Source organism: Charadrius vociferus, unplaced genomic scaffold, assembly GCF_000708025.1.
Source record: "Charadrius vociferus isolate BGI_N301 unplaced genomic scaffold, ASM70802v2 scaffold90, whole genome shotgun sequence".
Lineage (NCBI taxonomy): Eukaryota > Metazoa > Chordata > Aves > Charadriiformes > Charadriidae > Charadrius > Charadrius vociferus.
The window spans coordinates 8274021-8299840 of NW_009647222.1; the positions used below are offsets into that span (position 1 = coordinate 8274021).

General features: G+C 40.8%; 1 protein-coding gene across 1 annotated transcript in view; it reads right to left on the reverse strand.

Annotated features, from left to right (window-relative positions):
- Positions 1-25820, reverse strand: part of ITPR2 (inositol 1,4,5-trisphosphate receptor, type 2) — a 229919-nt gene that overhangs the window by 182232 nt on the left and 21867 nt on the right. The window contains exons 9-12 of the mRNA XM_009879682.1: positions 12512-12556; positions 4140-4291; positions 2660-2759; positions 2358-2518 (exon numbers count right to left, since the gene is read on the reverse strand). Of these exons, the coding sequence (XP_009877984.1) occupies positions 2358-2518; positions 2660-2759; positions 4140-4291; positions 12512-12556 (458 nt within the window). The remainder of the gene's footprint in view (positions 1-2357; positions 2519-2659; positions 2760-4139; positions 4292-12511; positions 12557-25820) is intronic.

Below are 25820 nucleotides of genomic sequence, written 5' to 3' on the forward strand. Positions count from 1 at the left end.
AAACAACAACCAGAGGGGAAAAGGGAGAAAAATACAGGATGCTGGATTGATGCAGAGTATTCAGAAATCCAAAATCTATACCAGCTGGCCTCAAGGCCCAGGAGCAGTAGAAAGACACTCTCACACAGCCTAGCAAGGATTTTTATACTTTATCATAGACACGGGTCCGTGAAAAAAGATGATGGACTCACTAGAGGAATAAAAGCATTCTGCCACTAGACTATTCCCTACTGACCCAAGAAACTATTGAAAAATTACTATATTTGTTTCACTCTTTGCTACACAAAAGAAGATTTGGCAGAAGCAAGTGCTAAAAAGGACAGAGGCAGTAGTAATTCCTTCTCTCCTACCTTCGGAAAATGCAAAAAGAAAGGAGTCATTGCCTCCCTGTTACTAACATACCTTGGGAGGCGTGCATAGAGAGAACTACAGATGCCCACAGATTTCAATGAATCTCCCTTAAAAGAACTCGCAATCTTTTACAAACAAAACCCAACGCGTCTCCTACCTTGGGGAAGCACCATCTGCATTTGGACAACATCAAGTCTATTATTATTAAACCTGTAGGCATGCTATGAAAGTGGCAGGAAGATGCCCAGCAGATTTTCAAAGTTATCTCTGGGAGCCAGACACAAAGCTTCCATTACCCACAAGAGCGCTGGGCTGTCCAGCCAAACCCTCTGAGTGGGCCTTAGCTTTAAAAGTCTCAGCAAACTGGTGGAGAACAAACAGCAAGGTCCCCCACAACAGAAAAAGTAGAGACGGCAGATGTAAGATGGAGCAGCCAGGAATAAACTGTTGAGATCCTTACTTACCTAAGCAGGAAAGTGATAAGACAAGGAAAAAAGTGGGGTTTTTTCTTCCAAAGGAAATCACAGGAACAAACAAATAATGGCACTATTCTGAAACCACTGAAATGTTTTACATGTGCATTGTACCAATCTGTCAACATCAAGACTTGGCAATACTGGGTTGCAGTGACACAGCAGCGCAAGATTAAAACAGGGATGTCACACCTTGCTTATGTCGCATCCCTCTCTGGTTCAACTCAATCATGAAATGGCCCATCAGCTTTTCAAGGCTGAGTACCAACACCCAGGCCATTACAGATCTGCCTGTTATGATAAATCCTCCACCTGATATTAAACCATCTGATCTAATTGCTACTGACAACTGACAGCAAAAATTCAGTTTTATCACCAAAAATTAACATTTTCAGCAAAAAGTTGTATATGATGTGTGGGAGACCTCAGCTGGTCCGAGGGATCAAAATACAAGTTTAACACTGACCCTGAACAGATACCCATGTACCCTTGAAGAGACAGGAGAATCCTGAGAAGATCCGAGCAAACAAGATAAGGGGTGGCAAACATCCTGGCTTTGACCAGAGCATGAACAGCGTGTGATCAACAACTGTATTGGCTGGATGGTGTGTGATATGGGGGCGGATTGGGCAAAAGTAGAATGTTAGAATTTATGCACAGATAAGCAACCAGGTAAAAGGATATAAAAGAGCACTGCTTGTAAAATAAAATATACAATTGCTGCAACTGGATATTCAGTGTCGTGTCCATCTCTACGACAATGATGCATGGTGGAATAGAAGTTACAAATTAACATGGCCAGAGATGCTGTCTAATATTCAGTTTAACCACAGACAGCCAAAAACAAATAGAGAAGTACATCACTGGCACCAGGATATATTTGGCTACAATGTACAACCAAAACCCTTAATTCAGGGGCGGGTGTGAAGAACAGACATTCTAGTCACGCTACAACTGAAACACGGATGAATACAAAGGGTAAACACCAAAATAATGTAATACAGGAAAAGAGAACAGGGAAAAATAGAAATAAGAAAGGAAATGGACTATTGAGGAAGCTTCTCGGTCACTCGGAGACCTCCTTCTGCTGCTCTTGCAGTAGAATGTGCGGTACAGTGAACTCCACAGGAATCAAAAGTCCCGCCATGCTGCCCACTGCATAGATGGCTTTCTTGTACATGAGAATCGACTGCAATGGATCCCCACCTTCCAGCTCAGAAGTGGTTTATCAAAGGAAATTAAGTCAAAACCTTGGCGTTTACCCAGGGAGCTACCAATTATTTATGTGGCCAGTGCACTGGGGAAGTGCTTTTTACCCCCATTTTACAGATGAGACACACAGACCAGCCTGAGGTGCAGCAAGGACGCTCTGACAGAAATGGAATGTGTTTCCAGGCTAACACTCTCAGCACTGAAACGTCCTCTCCCAGTTGCCTCTACGTCCACACAGATGTTACTAACGTACTGCGATGCCATGATGTCATGAGTAACCAAACACCAACTTAGGAGGGAAAAAAAAAAAAACTCACGAACCTCCTTTCATTCTGGGTTATTGTTCCATTCTCCAGCTTTTTAACAGTTGATGCTAGAACCTTGTTTGCATCATTGGCAAAGTCCAAGTCTCTGACCTCAGACAGAGGAACCGATACAATGGCAAAAGCTTCCTTGTCCTCTTTTGTTTGGCATGTCCCAATCTGCAAGAGTTTTTGGTTTAATATGGTTAAGCAATCCATTATCCTAATTATTGTGCATATTTTATATGTTAGAAGTGAGATCACCATTAGAAAACTTCAGGAATGAGTCTGGGATTTCAACCCCAAGACACATGTGTTTACCTTTAACATCACGGGCCTCTCTTCATCAGTGTCTATTGGAATGCTGGTACTAGTGACCCAAGTGTTAGTGCATAAATGCCTCAGTCGGACATACGAGTTCCTAAAGGAGAACAAAGCAAACAACAGGCCAGATGGATCAGTCCTGAGCTAAAGCAGGCAAGGTGGGATGCGATGCAACACATGACCATGACATGAGACTTGAGGGCATGAGTCACATCAGCCACTCATAATAAAAGAGTGAGGGAGACATAAAAGATACTGCAGTACACTTTTCCCTTGTCTCCTTCTTTCTTACCCAGAACAGAGCTGCAACAAGAACAAACAGCATCTTGGGATTATGCAGAATGCTGTTTTTAAGTATTTATAGAAGCCTAGGAGTAAAGTATTCCTTAAAAAAAAAATTAAAAAGGAAGGTGTTATAAAATCCCATCTGAATAGAAATGTATTAATGAATAAAACCAATTCTTTTCTTACTATTTTTCTCTGCAAAGTAATAAACCCTTTCAACCTGTCACACCACAAAAGCCAGAATGTAAAACTGACCATGGTTTCACAGCTTCACCATTATGATCTGCAAACCCTTGTTCCAGGGAGCAAGCATTTACAGTGCCAGTTCTCAACTGAAAATCAAGTGAACAAAGAGCAGACATGAGATTCTTCTAAATTCTATCCATATGATAATCTGTGGCATTATCAAAAAGCAGAGCTGAGAAATCAATTACAATTTTTACTCTGAATTCTACTTTTTAAATATATTCACTGTGGTCTTCATTCACGCTCTCCCTTTCATGCTCACAGGCTTTGAGTATTCAAGTAAGCAAATTCTATGGCAAAACTTAGCATAGCAAGTACACTTCAAAGCTGCATACATCGGTATTTGTGGGTACCAAGCTTTAAAATCCACCCTCATAACAACTAGCCCCAAGTGTCTGCATGCCCATTCAGTCACAGTCAACACCGTGTGACTGATCTAGCCAATCTCTGCTCAGCAACACAGTTGAAATTTCAAATATTCACAATTAAAACCCAGAAGCCACTTGCTGAATTCATTTCAATAACAAATGCGTTCAGTGGCATCGTGATCTGTCAGGGAAACAGAAGCCCAGTTCACTTTACACGTTATTTTGTTGGGAACAGTTCAGTTAGATCTATTAACACTACAGTTTTTTCAAACAGCGCACAGGGCTCAATTCTGTCCTCCTATATTTCTGTGCAATATTTAGCCCATTATTTTTCTCTTCACAGACTCTCTTTAAGTGTCACTTGTTTTATCCTTATAATTATTTTACCCAGTCACAGCAGCAGTATCATGTTTTATACATCCCTTGTTTACCCATGAACACTCCTCAAATTTTAACTGAAGGATAATACTTGCTCGTGTTTGATTTTTTCTGCTTTACTCACCAGCATAATGCTAGGAAGAAACCCTGTCAGTGCAGCAATATTTTTTGCCTTTTTTTTTTTTTTTTTTTTTTTTTACCTTGGAACCAGGCAATCAGCTCTCTGAAGAGTGGTGGCATCCAGTTCAAAGAGAGATGCGATGTCATTTCCATGTGGCACAGAGACCAAAGTATACATAATCTTCTCCCCTGCTTGGCGTTTCTTCTTTGAAGCAGGAAGGTCGCCGTCTCTCTGCTGATTAGGCACAAGGGTTATTTGCTTGCATCAGGGCCCATTATAAATTCTCCAATTACCTTGCGGACAAGTAATACATCTGAATTGTACTTTTTTTTTTTTTACATGCTAGTAAGAATGTACCAGGACTGGCTTTGGAGTGTGTAACACAAAGGATGCACTTTGCCCCAGGCACATGGGGTCTCAGACAGTCATTATAACAACAGCAGGTCACAAGCTACAGAGAGACTGCAGTACTGTATACATTATTACTTGACACCTACAACTTCAAAAAACCTGTGGTAGTTGCAGACCCTTCACTCCCAACAGATGTAACTACACAGCGTTGGTTTGGAAAGGGCCAAAGTTAAAAGAGGGGAACTAATGAAAATTGCATTTTTTAAAGGGGAGAAGTGGATCAAAAAAGTAAGCAATTTGCCTAATTCCACTGTTGTTTTATTTAAGTTTGCTCATTTTTTCCTCTCACATGGTCAGAATCACAGCAGCACGCTTTCCGAACAGCAAGAGCCAGAATACCTGCTCCACGAAGATCAACTTGTCATTGGAAAGGGGGCACACACAAAACACCAGCTAGACCGTATTAGAAATCTTAGCACATGCATTGGAGGCTGGATCCAACACAGGTCTGAGTGTGCCCGCTGACACTGTGGAGCCTAGCCTTCACGTGACAGATTCACGTTGTGTTGGTGCCCCAAAAGAGGCGTGCAAATCCAAGGTGGCGATCTTCCTCCCACCATCTGCTGAAGGTCCCTGGGAATCCCAGCACCACTAAGCAGCCATCTTCATCATCGATCACTTACACACCTCTGTCTTCACAGACGCCAAATCCTACCTTCCCTGAGCACGTATCTTTGCTGGAAGGAGTAATTCAGAGTCTGTGCCTGTAACCATGCAGCAACCAACAGAATTACTGGCGTAAGTAAAAGCTGCTCCTCTGGGGTATTGAGTTACACATATTACAAAAGACTAATAACCAATTAAGAGACTGGCAGCCCAGAGCCCTTCACGTACACAAAATATATCATGGGGGGAAAAGGAAAAGAGGAATGAAGAAAGCCAAAAGAGAAAAATCAAACACTGGAAACCTGAAATACTATTATAATGATTTATAGCGCACCACTAGGGAAGAGATGTACAAAGCAATGTAAAGAGGCTACACTCTACTCAGTTTGCATTAGTACCTTGATTAAAGCCAAACTGTAAGGGATAATCAAGGGCAAAGTTTTGATTATTCATATTGCCAATTGATTAAGCAGCAAAATCAAGGATGAGTGAAACTATGTAAGAAATAGCTAGTTATAATCTCATTTCAAGACACTTTTTGAATCCTTCCAAAACATCCATTTTTTCATTATCAAGCCTCAAAAAGGCCAGCTTTCCATCCCATTACTTCTATGAAGGATAGAGACAGCAGGAAGAAATCCTCTCAGAAACTTTCCTTAGGCTCATCTAGTGATTAAAGTATCATCACTAGTTTTTGAGAGGAGGGCTTGCTGAAACAAACGGGAAACATGTCCTGTGTCTTGCACAAGAGTAAACTCTTATCTGGCAGTCCTCATGTCCTTCCATACCCCGCACCCAAAAATAGTAAACAAAATTGCACATAAAAACTTAGCATGTATTCAAGGATTGAGAAAATAGACAACATTTTTGTGATTTCCATATACGTTTTGTTTTACAAAATCAGGATGAGGGCCAAGGCAGGCAAACTATAAGAGAATCCTCTTAAGAGCTTAATAAGTGAGAGTCAGAGTCCAACATCAAATGAAAATCTACATCCTAAATTTCCAAACAAAAATGGAAAACTGGAAAATCAGCAAAATTCAAGAGGTCTGTAAAGGGCTGAATGGCACAGGATAGTTTAGAACAGCGTCTAGACTTTTTGATATTTCCCATAACTTACATTCAAATCTTGTTAGGTTTTCTCATAAACTATCCACTCTACAATTTCCAAACTGAAAAGGCTGGTATACAAAAAGGCAGGACACTTCCTAATTTTATGCATTTTTTTCCCTGGGCCTCTGGGAAAAATACAGACCAAAATATGAAACCATATTCTACTCTGTGTCATGAAGGTTGTTTTTTTTTTTTACTCGCTCACGACATATAATGTCTGACCATCTCCAATAAATCATTAAGCATGAGTATATATGCACACGTGCAGGTTTCTATGCCAGGAGACAAAGTCAAAGGCAGGGCCCCTGTGCTTAAGTAGTTCATGCTAACCACTAGCTCTGCGAAGTTCATCCTGCAGTCTGGGGCTGCCTCCACTCACTCAATGGTCTCCCCAGCAATTCTATAGATGCCATTGAGCAACAGAGTTGGCGCACCAGACCTAAATCCTGCCAACCAGGCTTGGCACCTGTCGAATCAGACCTGGCATATGAGCAAGAGATGGGTTTCTAAAAAGAAAGTCCACTTCAACGGAGGGCAAGACAGTGTCCGTAACACTGCTAACTGCAATGCAAAGCTCAGCTGAGCAAAATCAGACCTACTGTGCAGTAGTTTCAGACTGGACTCCAGCACCAACCTCAGAATTCTCCTTATAATGCTATTTTAGGATCTCAGGCACACCTCACAACCCAATGTGGATTAGGGATGTTAAGCACCAGTCAATGAAAAAAATAACCATGTCACAAGAAGTGACTCCGCACTTCACAGCTCTGAAAACAACTTACGTATAAGGAGTGCATGAGAGGCCGAGCAATATTCACCACATATGAACATACATGGATTTATGTCTGAATTTATGTTTGACATGCCTCTGCGCGAGACAGAGAGAGAGGACGCACACATGCTTTCACACAGAAAGTTTCTTGTGATTCATTAAATTTAGTAATCAGTCATCAGGATCTGCACTTAACCTAGCCATTATTGAATCAGCAGCTGAGTCTATATGGTGACGTGGAAAGAAGTGAAAGTATTAGACTATTTCAAATTAATTAGACAATATGATCAGCTCAGGAGAAGCACTGCATTCCTAAGCAGATGAAAACAAGATGACATTTGCTTAGGCAAGAAACTAGCAGACGAGCAGATGCAGCCAGCAAAACTGGATTCAGTGAAGAGAAGGGAGAAAAAGAACTGTAAAAGGTCTCAAATCTAGAGAGAAGAAAATGCAACTTAAAGCAGCATGAAGGGGAAGCCAATGACCAGTTTCAGAGAGGCTGGTGATGCTGTCAGTGACAGCCAAGGAAAGCACTGCCAAGACTTTTTTTTTAAAAAAACAAACAAACAAACAAACAAAAACCAACAAGCAGGTGAATTACATGCTGGGAGTATAGAGAAGTGCAAGAACTTGTGGGTAAAACAATACTAGCAAATACTAAATTTCCTGAGGAAAAAAAAGTAGTTTTGATTGGCCCAGACTACTGGCAAACTAGTGACAGGCTGCCACAAGTCAAATCAGATACACATCCAAGGGGCAGAATGTCCAACAGACGTAATATGGTGTTTGCAATTTGAAGGGTAAATTTAATGTAACTGGAGACAAATCCTGTATTGTAATCAGAGACAAAATAATCAGGTACAATCAGATTTGTCTTTCTTGAGACTCGTAGCCCAGCAAATAACCCCTCTCGACAGCTCTTAATATAATATGCTAGTAATTGTGACCTATCCCATATCCCTATTATTCACCTCAACTGGGTATCATACCTAAAATTCAGGAGTTTTACATGGAGTTTTGCTTACGGAGGGGCCTTCCTTTCAACTGCAAAAAGCAATACAGAAACATGACAGACCTGAAATACCTTCTCTTTCAGAAACCAAATCTACAATTCCAATTGGTAAAGACACCTCTTGTGGCATAGAGACAGACAAGGATAATGCCCTGCTCCTGAATGAATACATTAAGCTGCACTACAGATTTCAGCAGAAATTAAATTTAATAGCAGCCAGAGTTCTGAAAATGCCTGTTAAATCCAGTACAATGTGGTATCTCAATACGTTAACCCAGTTTAGGAGGCTCTCACAAAACCAGAATTTTCAGAGAGCGGTAATGTGAGCGGAACTCCATAGGTTAGATAATTTAAAAAATTCTATATGAAAAGAAAGTCGAGTAAATTAATGGCCAGCCTTGCTCCTGCATGTTATGAAGCCCTGGCAGACAGCACAGCAGTTAGCCTCCTATAACACCTTCGCTGTTGACTCATTTGTGAGTCATCGCATTTTTAGCAGAGACATCACGTTGCAATTCTGTTGTTAGGAGCCAGAGACATTCTGTAAGAAACAATGTATGCGTTTTCAGAGCTGATTCAGACCTGTGTGCAGCAGCAGAATAATAATAATGTGCCGGCATCCGTGTCTCCCCTTCTCCCCCCCCCAGCCTCTCAAGTGGTCTGACTGCTGGCTTTATATAAGCAGAGACACTGCCATTTTAAAGCTGATGACTTCTTTTTTTCTCATGTTTTCCAGATTGCTTATTACGATGTTAATTCCTAACCAAGCCTTTAAAAAGAAACAAAAAATTCCCCAAGCCTATTCTACTTGTTTAAACTGCATCACCTGTGTCCCACATTATAAAATTTTAATTAAACAAACATAGTTGCTGGAAGAAAAAAATTAAAAAAAAAAATTACAGTGTTTATCAGAAAATCACCTGCATTGGAAGCAAGAAAGATAACTTTGAATTGCACAGTTGTTTGGAATTCATAAATATAGATAAGTAGAAGTCAAAGGAGGTATGTCAAATTGCACCTAGAGGTCCATAGTAGAACTATCCAACAGTCCCAATCCTAAGAAAAATCTCAACAATAAAAGCCAGTCTGGAACTGGTTAGGATTAGCACTCTCTCATGAAAATGCAGACAAATGGAGTTAAGGTACCTATCCAAAGACAGCCTTTAATACAAAGGCGCTAACAAATGCCAGGTTCCCAGCTGTTCTTGACGTTTCCCCAATGTTTATTGCATTCTTCTGGATGCTGTACATTTCTGTGATTAGAAATAATAGACTACTTTGCAGCATAAAATACACCAATTTTGGCTTCAATGGGAGCTGTAACACAGAGCACTGTGTTCTGTTGCGTGATACGCTACAATCTCCTAGACTTCAAGAGATGAGGAAGGCTTTTTTTGATAAGGCCTTTAAATCACAGAAAGGTCTCCCCATTTAAAAAAAATATATTATCTTCTGGAGTTTAGATGTGAGAAAAATATGTAGAAAGAATATTCATCAACTCATTGTAAGGCCAAATTTTACCAGAAATAAAAGCAGTGTTTCACAAGACAATTTGGCTGGATTCTCAAGAAGCAGCCCATAAATGAGCAATGAACTGCAGTCCAAACGTAGCTTTAATGCTTGGGAACAAAAGTCCTACTGACTTCCAGTAATATTTATGCTCTCTGGAGCCAAAACCCTTTCAGACTTTGAAGTCACTTAAGGCAAGGCAAAAAAAGACACACTCAGGCAGAACCCAGGTGCCTATGCCCACCTACTGCACCACGGAAAATCCTTCTCCATCGCTTCGTCCTAAAATTCAGTTGCCTAAGCAACTGTGATCAGGACTTGTAAACTAGGCAGTGAACATGCACAGGGAGCCCTGTCACACATTTAGGAGTTAAGGGTTGGCACGAAACACACAGATGGCTGTGCCGCCTTTAAAACCCAGACGACAGAGAAAGGAGCTGGTACCCTTTTATCCAACAGACCAGAAGAGAAAAGCAAAACACAGGCCGCAGGCTCAGTTGCTTCCCTCAGCTGAAAGGATTCAAGCATGCATCTCCCATTCCCCTGTGACTCAGACTTCCAGTTTTGCTGGGGTAGGTCCACTTCCACCTCCCCCTCTAGAGCAGATTTACTTCACGGGCAGTATTTCAAAATTAATTGCTTCAAAAGATGAAAAAGAAGATGCCTTTGCAGTGAATCAGTTAGGCAGTCACCTGGCAGAAGAAACACTAGATGAAAACCACCTAGCAAAGAAAAGCGTGTGTGCTCTAGGTTATGTGCATATTGGATACAAGACTGACATAGCTGGCCCTTAAAGAACTCCAAATAATATAAGATTCTTGTACTTTTGAAGGGTAATTCGAAACACTGCATCATTGTAACATAAAAGAAATTCCTGCACAGGGATGCAAAGCTTTCCTGCTCAGTTGCTCAAGGCCAGAATGAAGGCTTAAAATAGCCATTGCTGACTCATGCTATTTCCAAAAAGACTATAAAGGGGTGAAGGATACAAATGGATTTCTACCATGCTAAAAGTGCCTGTAGGCTTGGATTTACACGGAGGTGTTACCAAACGTCGTTAGAAGTTCGTTCACAAAACATTTTTTGCAAGAAAGTGCTGACTGCATAAGCTAAAATTTCCACAGAGGCATCAGTTTTGATCATCAATCAGTTTTGATTAAGTTTTAATCAGAAGTATTTTTCTAATCTGATTTATCTGATCTGGATATTTGGTTGAAACCAATACCCAGAGGGATTAAGCCAAACTGTTAGAGAAGTCACCTTTAACGTTCACGTTCAGATTACTCTGGTGTCTTCTTCCTTACCCAGCCCAGGGAAAATTTAACGATTTAGATGAACAGGAATTGCTACAACTGGAAACCCTATACTACATCTAAATTAGTATAGTGTGGTACAATAGGATTGGATCCTTGGTGACGAGGACCTAACATCTACCCTGTGCAAGTTTTCATAGGTCTTACTTCAGGCTAGCTGTAGTCTGGTTTTCTAGGCTGGGCACCATGAAAGGCTGGAACACAGCAGATACCTTCCAGAGGTGTGAGTACCTTTTTATTTTCATCCAGCAGAACACCAGTTTGTGGGCTCTGAGATTGCTCTGAAAAGTGAATTGGGAGTGTTTTAAATACTGAATAATCAGGAGATTTGATTCAGAAGTGCCATCACGATGTGAACTACAACGTTACTGCAGATGCACGTCTACGAGACAAGCTCTACTGTTCAGAGCAAGAGCATGAACCCAAGCAAGCACCCTACTCACTGGGTACTCTAGAATTTATCTCGATTTCCCTTCAAAAGCTCCACGGGCTTCACGTGCCATTCCAACACAAAAGAGAAACAATTGTTGGAACTTCCATATTTTCATCAGAGAGAATTCTCATTTCTCTGGACAGCTTAGCTGTTATTGCTATATTACCATTAATACCAAATACCAGAAAATATGGAAAACCGATGTTGCCAACTTCTACATAAGTCTCCATTTTTATTAAAATTGCAGTCCTGAAGGCATGCGATTGTGTAAGAATCTTGGGTTTCATTTCATGAAAAAAAAAAAAAATTCTTCCCCACGCAGAGAAAAACATGAAAATGTGTCGTCTAAAAGAATAAAAGCCAGAAGGCAAACAGAAAGAAATTAAACTGATTTTTTTTTCCCAAAGATCTCAGCGTTTTCAAGGCAATCTCATGAATTTGATGGAGGAATGATTCTTTTTTGGACTATTTGCTGTCTCAATAACAATAAGATTCTCCCAGGTTTTTAACCCCACTTCCTTCATGTGTTATAAACTACAACATGTCTGGCCTTGCCTCGTTAGTTAGAATTAGCTAGCATGCTCTTGACATTGCACAAGGCAAAGGCTGTTGCCTCCTAGGCAAAGGGCACAAGGCCTTTGTCCAACCCATCCATACTGCAGCAAGGGCAACTCGGATCGGCAACTCGGATCCTTGAGAAGACGTCACGCAAGCGTTGCCCGAAGTGTGGCAAGGCTCAGACTAAGCCTGTGCCTAATTATCTGCATGCACGTATTCAATATAGGCAATAAAAAGAGTCTCAGCATGTTTTTAGATTGGAGCCACACTTGACTGACAAAGACGCCCCAAGGCGTCTCGTCTCCACTAGCAGAGCCTCTGAATCAGTACTGGCACGTAAGTAACCAGACTTGCTTGTCCCTGGTTTTCTGGCTAAAGAGGGTGGTGGGTTTTGCCATGAAGTAATACATCTGATTTGAGGAGAATTAACACATTTCCTATCTGCAGTCAGCAAGCAGAACAGCTTCCAACTAATGCCAATTTGATGCAGAATTTGAGTAAGTTTCCTATCATTTGCCTTATGCAAGGGAAAACTTTCTGTAACGCCAGTTCTGAGTTGCACCCTCACTTACACAGGATGCAGAAAACAATCTCAGCAGTGACATGTAAGTAAAAAAAAAAAAAGCTATGAAGGAAAAGCTATGAAGGACTTTCATATGTTGGGCTGTATTGGGTTAAGGATACAGATTTCCCAGATTATATGCAACATATAAATTCCACTTACCAAAGTTTTTCCTTCACTATTGGCTTCTGGATAGTGTGGGTTAAGCTGGAAAAGAAAAGAAGTCAAATACTATCTTGATAGCTTTAAGACATTTCAAAACTCAGGGACAGGGGTTGGTTCAGTTCTCTATTATGTATCCACCCCGCAAAAGGACAGCGGAATATTTAGAAGCAGTATGAGAACGAAAGTATAAGAATTACCGATTCTAATTCTGACTGACTTAACTGGATATGTCCTCACTTCAGAAAAGTGCATCTTGAAATCAAGCTCGTTACCTCAAGAGAGGAATCTCAAATAACCAAACCCAAAAAGAATGATGGAGAAAGCACAGATAGTTACTAATCTAAACACAGTGAGTTACTGTCCCCCACACAGGTACACATGCAACCACTTCCAGGATTGACCTTGAGCTGATATATTAGGATAAAAACTAATATGCTTCATGTCTACTGAGTTTTTACAGGAAGACGGTGAACTCAGAATAAACACATCTTTGAAACAGGAATGGTAATGCCACTATACGCAAGTGTTTAATTACTCTGTGATTCTGTTTAACCATTATTAATGGGGATAATATTTTCTATGTCATACCAGGATTATCAAGCATTAATTAATAACTAAAGCAGTATGAGAAGCTTGGCTGAAAGAAACTATATAATAATAAGTGTAAAGTATTACTATTTAACAGTACTTAATATGATTTTATTTTTGACAAGGGAAATATGTAGACTAGAAGATGAGGAATTATGTAGGCAGATATATACTCAAATAAACAAACACACATACACCCACACACTGGCTGCACATTAAACCTTTCAAGATTTGACTTACATAATGAAACAATTTTGCCTCAATATTTACCATATTCCCTGACACAGGATATGCCTTCAAAGCATTGAAAATGATGAAGTGAAATTATTAGTTACATAAGGTAATTTAGTTTTTAAGCAACGACAGCGTGTATACATCTCACAGATCAGTGCAGTCATTTTCTTGGCTTGAATTTGGCATTACCAGTGTGTAAGAGCCAGAAGTGACTTGCACAGGGCAAGCTGAACGAATCCCAGTACAACTTTTCAATATCACGTCATCATACATCTAACATTACACAGACAACCATTGTGAAGAGTTTTTAGTAAGTTTATCAGTTTTTTATTAATACAGTATAATTTATATCCCTTCACCCAAAAAAGCCAGCTCCTCCCCACATTATGAGCCTGAAGAAAGGAGGAAAACTTTTAGATATTCCTAAAATTGCTGAAAATACCTTCCCTCTGTGTCATGACTTGACGTGTTAACACAGAAATGACCAAAGGTTTACTCTCCTGTCTTCATTTCAGTATTTGCCTTAGCCAGTGTGTTACTCTCACAAATCTAATTTAGAGAGCCTGCTTTCCTCCCTGCATTGACACCTATCCCAAATCTTGCATTTTGCTCCTCCATGACATTCTCACACAGTCTTCTAGCTCCAACTCCCACCTACTTCTGTTATACAGCAACAGGAATAGGAGACGAACACTGAACAACAGACAACTAGAAGATATATGCATACACATACATGTATGTATACATATATCTGTAACTGTTTTCATATAATTTTGGTTTCTTCGTAAGTTCTCACATTTCTTTCAGCGTTACCCTTATTTACCCAACACCTTCAAAAAATTCTAGTTGCCCATTCCAACAGCCAACCTCAGCTCTCTACCTGCGGTCCTTCATCGAGAACAGAGAAAATTAACGGGCAGTGCTCCTTAGTCACAGCCACACACAGGCGCAGAGAAGGCGCCGGAAGGCTAAATTCAATCCTACCTTCAAATTCTGCTGGTTGTAAGCAAGGGAGAAGAAGTCTGGGTCATCTCAGGTTTGTCACTAGGCTCAGCACAGAGAACCATGCAATGAGGACTAGAACTTCAAACAGAATACATCTATGATGTTTCATTGAAGGGTGCGAGTGAATACAGTTGTCTACCCAGTATGAATTGGGCCTTGAATTCTGCTATTCTTCAGATGTTTGCTTTCAACATAATGATGCTTAAAAAAAAAAAAAAATAGCAACAACAGGAGAAACCAGGAAAATCTCTCTCCCACGCCACTTCTTGCCTACTTTAAAAATGACTAAGCAGATGCCCTCAAATTTCCAAAATAGTTCACTTGTGGACAGAGGCTGAGGGAGACAGAAGGCTCAAATGAAAAATAAAGTGCATCCTTAATGACATTTTTTCTTGCCCCACCATAACAGAAATAATAAAAATAAAAAGATGTTGTTTAGAGAATGTTTTGAAACGCTGACGTTAAACAGTAAACACAAGGGAATGCAGTTTTAGGGATGACGTTCATGGCCCCCTTTTTAGCTGTGCTGAGCAGCTGCCACTTCCATTTTCATTTCAGCTGAGGTTGTTGGTGCTGAACATCTCTGAAAAATCAGACTATTAGCTATTATCCCATACTATATTCTGCAGGTAGAGGGGCATAAATCATGTAGTGTTTTATGTCATATTACACCTGTTCCAAGTCCTTTTCAATATCCAAGTACAGCAGAATGAGCTAAGGACACAGCGACAGTCTTGAGACTCCAAAACCTATTGCTTTTTGTGATTTATGCCAGATCACCTCCATAAGCCTCCAAAACAGAAGAATCCTTGAAAGTAACAACATTAATAATCTTTTTTCTTGTTGCTAATGAAATCAAGTAAAGTTCTCTGCAGGTGTTTAGAAAGTAAGAACACTATGCTAAAATGAGTCTCATTTAAGCTCAACCATCTTCAAGCTTTTTTGTGCCACTGGATGTGTTGAAATTGCAATGTTACTGGAGTGTGGCTGAAATATAGTATTGTGTTTTTCCATAAAATGCCACTGGAAGGTGCATGCAGTCAGTACACAGTAAGAACACGGTGCATCGTAAACTGCAGAGCTCAAGCGTGATTGTATCAATCGTTATTGTAATAGCTTCATTATATGTCATTTTTTTTAGAGTATATCTCCAACAGCTTCTTTTCCAATGCAGAATAATCCACAAATCCTAATCCACTGCTTATTTCTCAACAAACTTACATAGAGCCATTTTTCACCTTTACAGGGATGGGAGAGAAAAAGGTATTACAAAACAAGAGTTCAGCTTCCTCAGGGCTGAAAACTAAGTATCATCAAAGACCTTGAAACTCATTTGATGTTCTGGCACACACATGAGACTCACCTTAATATCCCAACACTCGCCCATTACATAAGGCCACACAACATAACCACCTGCGTAAATGGCAATCGCTATGTGGTGGTAAGGGAGGTGCAATCTACATCAAGTAACACAGACTGCATTAGTAGAGAATAACTAGGGAAAGGCAGAGGAGAATTCACATCGGTGAAGTGGCAAACTGGCCTCCTCATAGTCGTTGTGCTTGTCCTTCACCCCACTGCCACGTAGAAGGCCAGCTCTGTTGTGGGGACTTTGCAGTTGGGCCAGGCTAAGGTAATCAGCTCTCACAGCTCGTATGACAAAGATTTATGACACCACAAACATTTCACCTTTTTCAGTTGTTTATACATATGAACCCAGATCCAACTCTACTCATCCTCCACCCTACATAAAAATCTCCTCAACTCCAGAAAATGGGGCTACCGCATCAACTTTTCTTTCACATCCCAGCACCATGGAAGACATCACGGTTTCACACAGATGGGCTAACAGTTGACTTTGGTGCTGTAAGAGCTTTTCCTCCTGCTAAGGCCCTATCAACAGGTAAGAACCACTGTAACTGTAAAGGCAATTTTGCACAATATAGTTCACAGGAAATATCTGGGACCTCAACTTGTCTTGGTCTCAACCTACTGGTGAGAAGAGAGCTTGGAAGCAGCCAAGCAAACTTGTCAGCACCCAAGGACAATCAGTGCCATGAGACAGCCACCACCACCACCCAAGATCATGTTTTTAAACACTAAAATCACTGACTATTTTGGCATTTATAGGAAGATTTGCAACTACAGAGAAGATAATACATTCTTTAAGTCTAAACAGAACTTGCATTTACTTGCACACTTTTCTAAGAGGCTGAATTCCCAACTCATGATCTACACAGGGCATCTGCAAGAGTGTGAATATCAGGGTCAGCATTGCAGGTGGTCCTCCTGGGTATAAAAAAAATGATGTCTCTTAGATAGATTTCATGTTCAGCCTTTGTGCATGGTGGCATGTAAAGAGTGTAGATGTACGAATGCACACATATACCAATATACTTGTACTGTGGGAGCACCAGAAGGCCCCCAGTATAGAGTATGTGTGACAAACACATAATAGAAGCCAGCTTTTACAGGTGGAAAACTGAGGTACAGACAAAGTCTTTTACCATCTCTGGTTAAAATTATTTGGAAGAGAAAGGACTCTCATTCCTGAATTTTTGCCTAATGCCCTTATAACGTGATCATCCCCCTGTACAGTCTGCATAGTAGGAAGACAACTTTCACCGCTGTGTGTCTGTGCGTTACTTCTGGTATCTGGCACTCAGAGAATGCAAGTAGCCTGCTAATCCCGAGAGGTATCCTGTTAGATCGAGTGCCAGAAGTCCCAGGCTCTGCCATCTCTACTGATGACATCTCTACTGATTAAAGCTAGTCAAAGTTATATCTTAAAGTTTTCAATACATAAGAATTTAACACTGCATAATCTCCTGAAGTTGTATCATTGAGCAGAACAACTTCTCACTAATATGTTATTCCTGGCTTTAGTTTTATTTTTGCATCTTCATGTAGTAAGGTACACTTTACAGTCCAAAAACTGAATTATGAATCTCAGTCCATACTGTGGACAGTTTGACTCCTCACATTTATACTGAATGCTGCTTTCCTAGACAGAGGAACGCATGTGAAGCACCCAAACAGGCTATTTTTGGACACTGTTAATTAAGGAGAGAGAGAAGTTTGGGGAAAGAAACACCCATGCTGATTTTAATCAAAATTTGTTGACTAGGTAAAGGGTATTTAAAACATCTCATCAAGGAAAGAATTAGATTGCCAAATTTCAGCTGAATGAGCATTTTAACGACTTGGTTAAAACCCACATTTAGGAAGGAAACCTTGACAGACAAAGAATAAAAGGATCTCATTCAGCACACGTAAACAGTTCCCATTTCATTTGATAACCAGCCTATTAACACACAGCCTGTTACCCAATCAACAAGGGCAAGTGTTTCATTAAAAAAAAAGCCACCACAAAAGAAAAAAATCCATTTCTCAAATCTTTCATCTTCATTAAGCTTGCTTTCTTCTTTGTTAATGTCATACTGATTAGCTTTCAATAAATCTAAAGGACTTTTGCCCAATTTCAAAGACTTCAGTGGTATTCAAAGGACTTTTGCCATCTTATTAACTTGCTGGAAAAAGACTGACTGCGACTGTACCTCGATAAACCCCCATTCAACACTGCCACAGCATCGGCACAAAGTTCCTGATAATCATCGTCTGAGGAAGGTTTAAAAATCTTAAAAGGCCTTTTATTTCAGGATTGCATCTTGCTGCTGTTTTGTTTATGAGCCATGTCTTAGCAGATCAGACTAGTTTCCAGGGACTGCTGGGAGAGGTGAATCTTTTCGCTGGTTTCAGGCCCCCCAGGCGGCACAAGCAGAGTAGAGTGGGCAAGGACAGTCCTCCCCGCGTGGATGAGCTACCTGCCAGTCAAAAACTGGGATGAGAATCAGCTCCGACACCTTCCTGTCCCAACTGCTCACCCTTGTCGCAAGAAGAAAGGATAGGTCGCGTCTTGATGGCATTTTTAGCTGGTGTATAAGCAATGGCAGGCCAGTGCTTTAGTATGCCGAAATCACCGCTGATTTAAAGGTCTCACATCAGCGGCATAAGCTGGAGCTGCCGCAATGCACAGCTGGACGTTTGGCCAGGAGAGAGTGGTGACTGGGAAAGCCCTCCTGTGATCAAGGGCAGAGAATCTGACCACCACTGATGCCTGGTGCTCAGTCCCACACAGCTGTATCCCATTCTGCAGAGGAAGTCAAAAGAAAGGAAAATGTCTAAGGGATCCTTTAGCCTAACCTAAATGCCGGGCCATAACCTCAGTACGCACTTCAGCAGCTCCATGCCAACATGTGCTATATGAAAAAGCATCCTCATCTCTTCAACGGTTACGTTCTAAATATTAGTATCTTACATGCCTTTCAGTGGTTCTCCCAGAAATAACTAGAGATGACTGAATTAGACATTACTGAAATTCATACCATAAAATAACAAACAAAAACCACACACACACAAAAACCCTAACAACAATAAAAAAAAAACACAAGGGAAGCCTTCTAAAACCTCCATCAAGCATCAAAAATAAAGAGGCACAAGTATAACTGAATAAAAGCTTCTTAAGTAATCTTAAAATAATAATAAAAAAAAAAGCACTAAAGAACAGACTACATGTCTACATTTGCTGTTTTGGAACACATCAAAATGCAATACCAGCAGATGTTGCATTTTTAATAACAGAAGCGGTCCTTGTAACGACTAAATGACAATAAATGCTGTGTTAATTGCTTCACACTTCCCTTCCCCCTAAAGCTCATATGTATACAAACACGACTCAACTGCGGCCAACATCAGACAGGACTGAAAAAGCCTAGCTGAACACAGGCTCACAGATCACTACCGCAAAACTAGTTGGCCGGGGGCAAAAATCCTTCCTCCAAGATCTAGATCTCTGAAGGCATTTGCACACCGACAGATGGAAATGTTATTCCTAACTTCCACCGAAGTCAAGACAAATCAGGTCAAGAAATTTAGCTGCATTCCCAAGATTCTTAATAACCTTGGAAAATCTAGCCCTGGGTTTTGCTAAATGGACAGCTTCTAACTCTGTCACTTTAAAAAGCCACATCCAAGTCTGCGGAACAGGTCAGACTGGCTCTGTAAATCAGTAATCTATCCTCCTCCTTCTCCTCCTCCTCCTCTAGTCGCTGGATCTCTTCCATCTCTTCATGCATAGTTGTAAATTATCCGTCACTCCTTATAGAGCTTTAAAACAAAACCACGCTCTCCCCATGAGACAGTGAAAATCAGAAATAAGGCTTACGGTGCCGAGTTCACCCTGTCACCTTGGCAAGCCCTTTTTCTTACAAGAACCTTTAATCACTGAGCCCAATGGATAGAAGCTAATCAGAATGCCGCATTAACATTTAACGAAGAGACTGAAAAAAAACCTGACTGAAACAGAAGATTTTGAAGCGATCTTCAGGTAAGGAGGTCCCACAGCACCAACAAATTAAATGTGTGAGCAGACCCGTGAAGGCCTTGGTGGATGCTGCCATCTCCTGGTACCTTCTCTGGTTTGCAAACTGTTACCCTTGAGCAAAAGGTACCTGCACATCTTAAACAAGGCCATTTTTATCCAGCTACTTGCCTATACTGTTTCTAAAGGCAGAAAGGAACCACGGAGCATTTACCACTATGCTCTCCCCTCCTCTGCATGAGCTGTATGATCAACGGATGAATAAATTTTTCTGCAAAGGCTTGCTTTCATGTCACCCCAAAAAATACCACTGGCAAACAGTGCTCCCTTTTTGCTTCCTGAACACAAAAGATCTCTGTCAGTAGTCCCATTTACAAAAAAAACACACTTCAAGAGGCCTAAGTTATGGCCTACAAATATTCAATCTCAGTTGCCTTAATAAAACGTCCTACGCAGTACTCCATTTTCCACAGCAGTTTAAGAAGGTGAAAGAAAAATAAGTCCATAAAACTACAGGGAAAGTTTCTCCAGGGCTCCAAGGGGTTAATCCCTGTTTATAGCCTCAAGTTTAAGAACTGATTTCCTTTTTACATTTTTTTTAATCTTAGCTAATGCCGAGAATACTATTACTCACACAAATAAGTAATCTTTCTTAAAATCTCATTAAACATTTTGTTTTCTATTCCTGTGGCAACGAGTTCCACTTCTTTACTACGTCCTATTCAGAAAGCAGGAGAGGATTATTTTCTATCAATGTTAACTTGAACATTGCTTGAACTCAGCTACCTTCACCATGATCCAAATCTAGTGATTACTACAACAGGATTAAATTTATTATGAAGAGTATGGATCTGTTCACACAGATAAATGCATGTTATAATGGTATATATGATATAGCAGGCTAATATTTTTAATAGTGAAACATAACAGAAATCAATTTAAAAAGAATATAAACTAACATTAACAGCAGTTCTCAATTTAAAGTGAATAATGTACATAAGCTTCACTGAAAAGAAACTTGGGCAACTTTGACAGAAAAGTAGAGTGCGAGTTTAGAACAAAAGAAGAGTTAAGAAGAGTTTAGAACAAAACTCTGATCAGAATTGATCCATTTTACAGCTTAAACCCTTCACTTTCACTCTTGCAGAAAGAAGAAAGCGAACCCCATAAGAAAGCCAGAAGAGTCTTCCAGTGCGACACGCATCAGGGATGCACATCAGATTGCTCCTTCTGCCCAAAGCAGCTAGCTAGTGGACAGCTTTATCTCTGACCTGTCCATCACCAAAATATGTGCTAAAGAGCTTGCCATCCCAGTTATCCCATACAAGCCATTTATGAAGTATATTCAAACGCTTATGGGCACAAGCTTGAACATAGGAAGTTCCATCTTAACACGAGGAGGAACTTCTTTACTTTGAGGGTAGTGGAGCACTGGAACAAGCTGCCCAGAGAGGTGGTGGAGTCTCCCACTCTGGAGACTTTCAAAACCTGCCTGGACACCATCCTGTGTAACCTGCTGTAGGTGACCCTGCTCTGGCAGGGGGGTTGGACTAGATGATCTCCAGAGGTCCCTTCCAACCCTGACCATTCTGTGATTCTGTGAAGTTAAAAGTGGCTGTTGCAGAGCCTTCAGCCCTACAATGGTCCAAGATGTCCAGGGGGTGGCTGCACAAGTGAAAACTGTTAAAAGAAGTCAAAACCCATCAGGTCAGTGTCTGAGACACCCTTGGACCTCTACGCCCATAGATGCTCATGTTCTACTTACTTCAAAGACAAGGTTACTCCTGAGAGCTTTACTGAATGAGGGCCTTCATATGTGCAACAATTTGGTTTAATGAATGAAGCACATGACAAGTCAGAAAAAGTACGTTTGGTTCTGCCATTACCTCTGAGCTCATCGCTTCATCCTATTGCATTGGCAAGCCTGTTCTCACCCTTCTCTTCCGTCTAGAAGAATCTCAGGGCACAGATTACCTTTTGGAGCAACACCAGTACTCTGTGGACTACATTGGAAGACACAGCAATAATTTGAACCCTTCTTTACAGCCACAACTTTATAGAATCACAGAAGGTAAATATTAAGGCTGCCATCTTACCTGCATTATCTTATTTCATTTACTATAGTATAGCTAATTCAGTGTTAAAGACAATTACGTCACCAGATTGACTGCCATATCTTGGCCAAGGTACCTAGTAACTCTAATTTAGTCTATTTAACCAAGTAAAACAGAATTATCACTGATTTTTTTTTCCTTATAAACTCTGCACTGTGATTATGTACATGTTCACAATGTTTCACAAGCAACGTACCGTAGTTTGTCTACTGCAATATCTGAGACGAGCATGTGACTTGATATTTGCAAATATATTTTGTGATTATTTTAGCAATATCCATCTCACCTGGGAAGTTTAACAGGAAATGACAGACTTACCCTGCATTTCTTGTGTGTGCATATATGTATGCATGGACAAACATATTTCTGTTTAACATCCTCCTAGAGCAAGTCTTAATAGTTTCAGCACAGATTATCCAGTCTAGAAATCACAGAACTGGCGCTGCTATGCACATGGAGAACAATATGAAAGGTGCATGTTTTGGTTCAGCACAACTGATAAGCTGATAGTCAGTTCAAAGAGACTTTTATCCTAGCGATTACAATATTGAAAAGGTTAGGTGTGTTCATGAGAAAGGCACAGCTGTGTGAGCCCAACCTGCACCATTTGAAAGGCTGTTCAAGTAAATTGCTGCTCGCTCCCATACACAGACAGATGGATTTGGGTGCGCTCTACATGTGGTACACGCACTGAAAAGACTTTTAAAAATTTTGCAAAAGTCTTTGTTACTTTGAAGCATTCAATTTTCACCTAACCTTACAGCCTCTCTTCATAAATACAAAACTTCAAAATAACTTGGGTCATTTTGCTATAACCAGGGCTAAAAAAAGAATCTTCCACAGAACTTTTTCTGAAAGACTGCTGACTCTGTGAAGATGAGAATAAAACTCAGCAGCCTGGATCTTAGCTGGTGGCTTAGCATCTAAATCTTCTGCTAAGGATCTGGCTCAGCTCTTTTGGGTGAAATCAAGCCCTTCTGACACTAACAGCAGAACTCCCACTGTCTCCAAAGAAGAGCATTTCTCTTTCCAATTTTTCAGCTGAGTATTTGGTTCTACTTTTTTATGATTTCAATGTTTTGGGGAATGTTTGAGCCAGTGGCTTCAGGCTTCCAAATGCTGGACATGTAGGAGACATTACCACCTATCCAGATCTCCAATGTTCCAGGTCTTACCACCTTTCATCAGCATATCCCTCTCATGCCTTAAGTAATTGTGTGAGAGCATACATGCATCTGATGTGTCAGACCGTGTCCCCAGGATGCGCACAGCAGTAGGGGAATGACAATGCAGCGATGTGCAATTACCAGATGTCTTCCACTGGATCTCCTTTAGCGGTGGGTCTTTTGGGGTGGCTCACCTTCAGTCTGTTACTAGGGTCTAGGTTGCTTTCTGGTATTAGTAAGTCTTAAGGAACTTCAAAGTATATTAATGAAAATTACCCAAAGTAATCCCAAGTGGAAAGAGGATTAAAGGAAATGGTACTACTTGAGACTGCGTCAGAAGTCAGAGGTATCACAGGACCTTTGAAAGGTAATAAAAGCTGGACAACTGTGATACTTAGGAACATGGAACTTAGGATTCAGACATCCTGACTTCATTCTCTCAAGTTTGTAAGAATTAGACATTACATATTCACCTATGTGTTTTGTTTACTGAACAACTATTGCCTCACTTTTTTTTTTTAAGCTTACTTACTGTAGTATTCAAACACCTTCAAGTTTATTAGTTTTGAATTCCTGAAATCTCTGGGGCAAGCGTCTTGAATGTTCTTAGTCCCCAGATCATCCCCTGGCCTTAACAAGCTGCAGTGGCATCCCTTAGCTAGGTGGCTCAGACCCACCGAGGCACAAATCAGGTTGACCAGCTACATCTGGCACAGGAAGCCTCGGAGAAAAAGAGAAGGCACAGCACTTGCTCACACAAGGTACAAGCCTAATTGTGGAGGAGCAAAAGGAGACAGCCAGGTGAAGGACACTCCTGCTCATTGTCTGAGACTTGACCCATGCAAGATTCCACTGCAGAAGTCTCTGTGGTACACATCAAGCTGATTTACAGAAGGATGAAGTAAGGAGAAGATGGTTATAAACAGTGATTAATCCTGATTTACAATAGCTCAAACTGTGACAGAAATTGTATCATTAGCCAACAACAGAATGCTTAAAAGACTTGTGAATTTTGTTTATGTGTTTGTACTTATTATTCCACTGTAGATATCTTTATCATGGAAGCTTAAACAAAATCACATCACGGCAATGTGTGACGCATTGATAATCTATACCATGAGTAATCTTTGCGTGCTGCAAGAGCACAGATAAGCGTTCAGTAAGCTTTGCCCAATTGATTTAAAGTTAGCTCACGCACATTAGGTGTCTGCCTGCTGGTTCATAAATCTTTGACGTGTACGTCTGGCTGGTGCGTTGTGCCTGACACGTGAACTGTGTAAAATAGTTTTATTACAGCAGTACCTTCAATATCTCCACCAGCAGGTATTTTTCACTTCATAGATACAGTAGCTAATGCTGCTCTCCAGTCACAGCACATCACCTCTGTTCAACCCAAATGCTCTTCTAGCTCTCACTCTACTGTGCCAATTGTACTCTCCATATTACGAGTCCTCCTGATGGGGATTTCCTCTCCAGAGGCAGAAAGGACCCAAGCTCAGGTTCCACATTCAGTGTAGTGTGACACCTCTTCACCTGAAGATTTTTCTCCTGAAAATCCCTGAGCCGATGAGGTATGGTGGGAGAAGGAAGCCCATCAGTCAGAGTGCTTGATGCCTTTCCTGGCTCTTCATCAGCCTAGCTAGTCCAAATAAAACCTTTCTACTAGGAGCACCTCTAACGGTAAGCAGAGAGGAAAAAGGAACCGTCTCTTAGGTACTTATTGGCCAATATTAACTACCCCATAAAGCCAGCTGGCTTCAGCCAGGCTGAAGTATTGCTGCAGTATGGAGGCAGCAGCATAGAGCAAAGCAGTTAAGGCTTGTTGGCCCACTGCCTTTAAAGGGACGATGCTCGTCACCACTCAGGCCTATCAGGTTTCTGGCTTACGCTGTCAGCTGCTGCTAAAACCAATGAAAAGATACAAATTACATTCAGTCTTGGATGGAAAACACTATCAGTATCTGTCCTGGTGGTCCACTGTTTACGCTTTGACACTGGTTTTGACATGATTAGAAATAAGTAAAGTTTTGATAGCTCCTGTTTGCTCTTACTCTGAAATGAATGCAGGCTGAGATGGGAGGTGGAAAGTAAAAGCAGCACCCTGGGAACACTAAGGACTTGTCTGAGTACAGAATTTGCACTGCTGTAAACGTAACTCAATCCAGTTAGAGCAAGCCTTTTTTTCGGGGATTCCCTAACATATAGTGATTTGTAACTGGCACTTGTAGTTGTAAATTCTCAGTCATGCTTGCAAGCATAAGTTAAAGAGGCAATCCTGCGCAGACTTAACTAAACCAGTAGGAATTTCGTTCCATTGATATATGGAACTTGGACATATGGATTAGATATGACTTCAAAAGTTCACAGCTTCTTGCAACCAGGGAAAGATCCAAGGATCTCCCATTTCATAAACTTGGTATTACCTGCTCTCTTCCAGCTTGTCAAGAGCCCTATTTTACTTCTAAAGACAATTATGGGTCTTAAAACATATTAATCCAGCCCTTTGGGGAGTCAAAACACTATTTTGCCTTAACATAAAGTACCAGATAATACTCAGACAAGTTGCAAAATCATCCTCCTCCTGGACCTGCTGCTCCACCAAAAGGGACAGGATTCCCTCAGACTTTTCTTATTTAATTTTTTTTAGTCAAAAGACAAGAGTGCAACAGCAGAACACTGCAACCTGCTATAATCACAATGCAGTGTCATGACACCAATGGCCCTGACAAGTTTGTCCTTCCCCAAGTTTCTACAGAACACAGAGATTCCTTGGACCACATGCAGGCTGGCAGAGATCAACACACTGAAATCAGCACCAC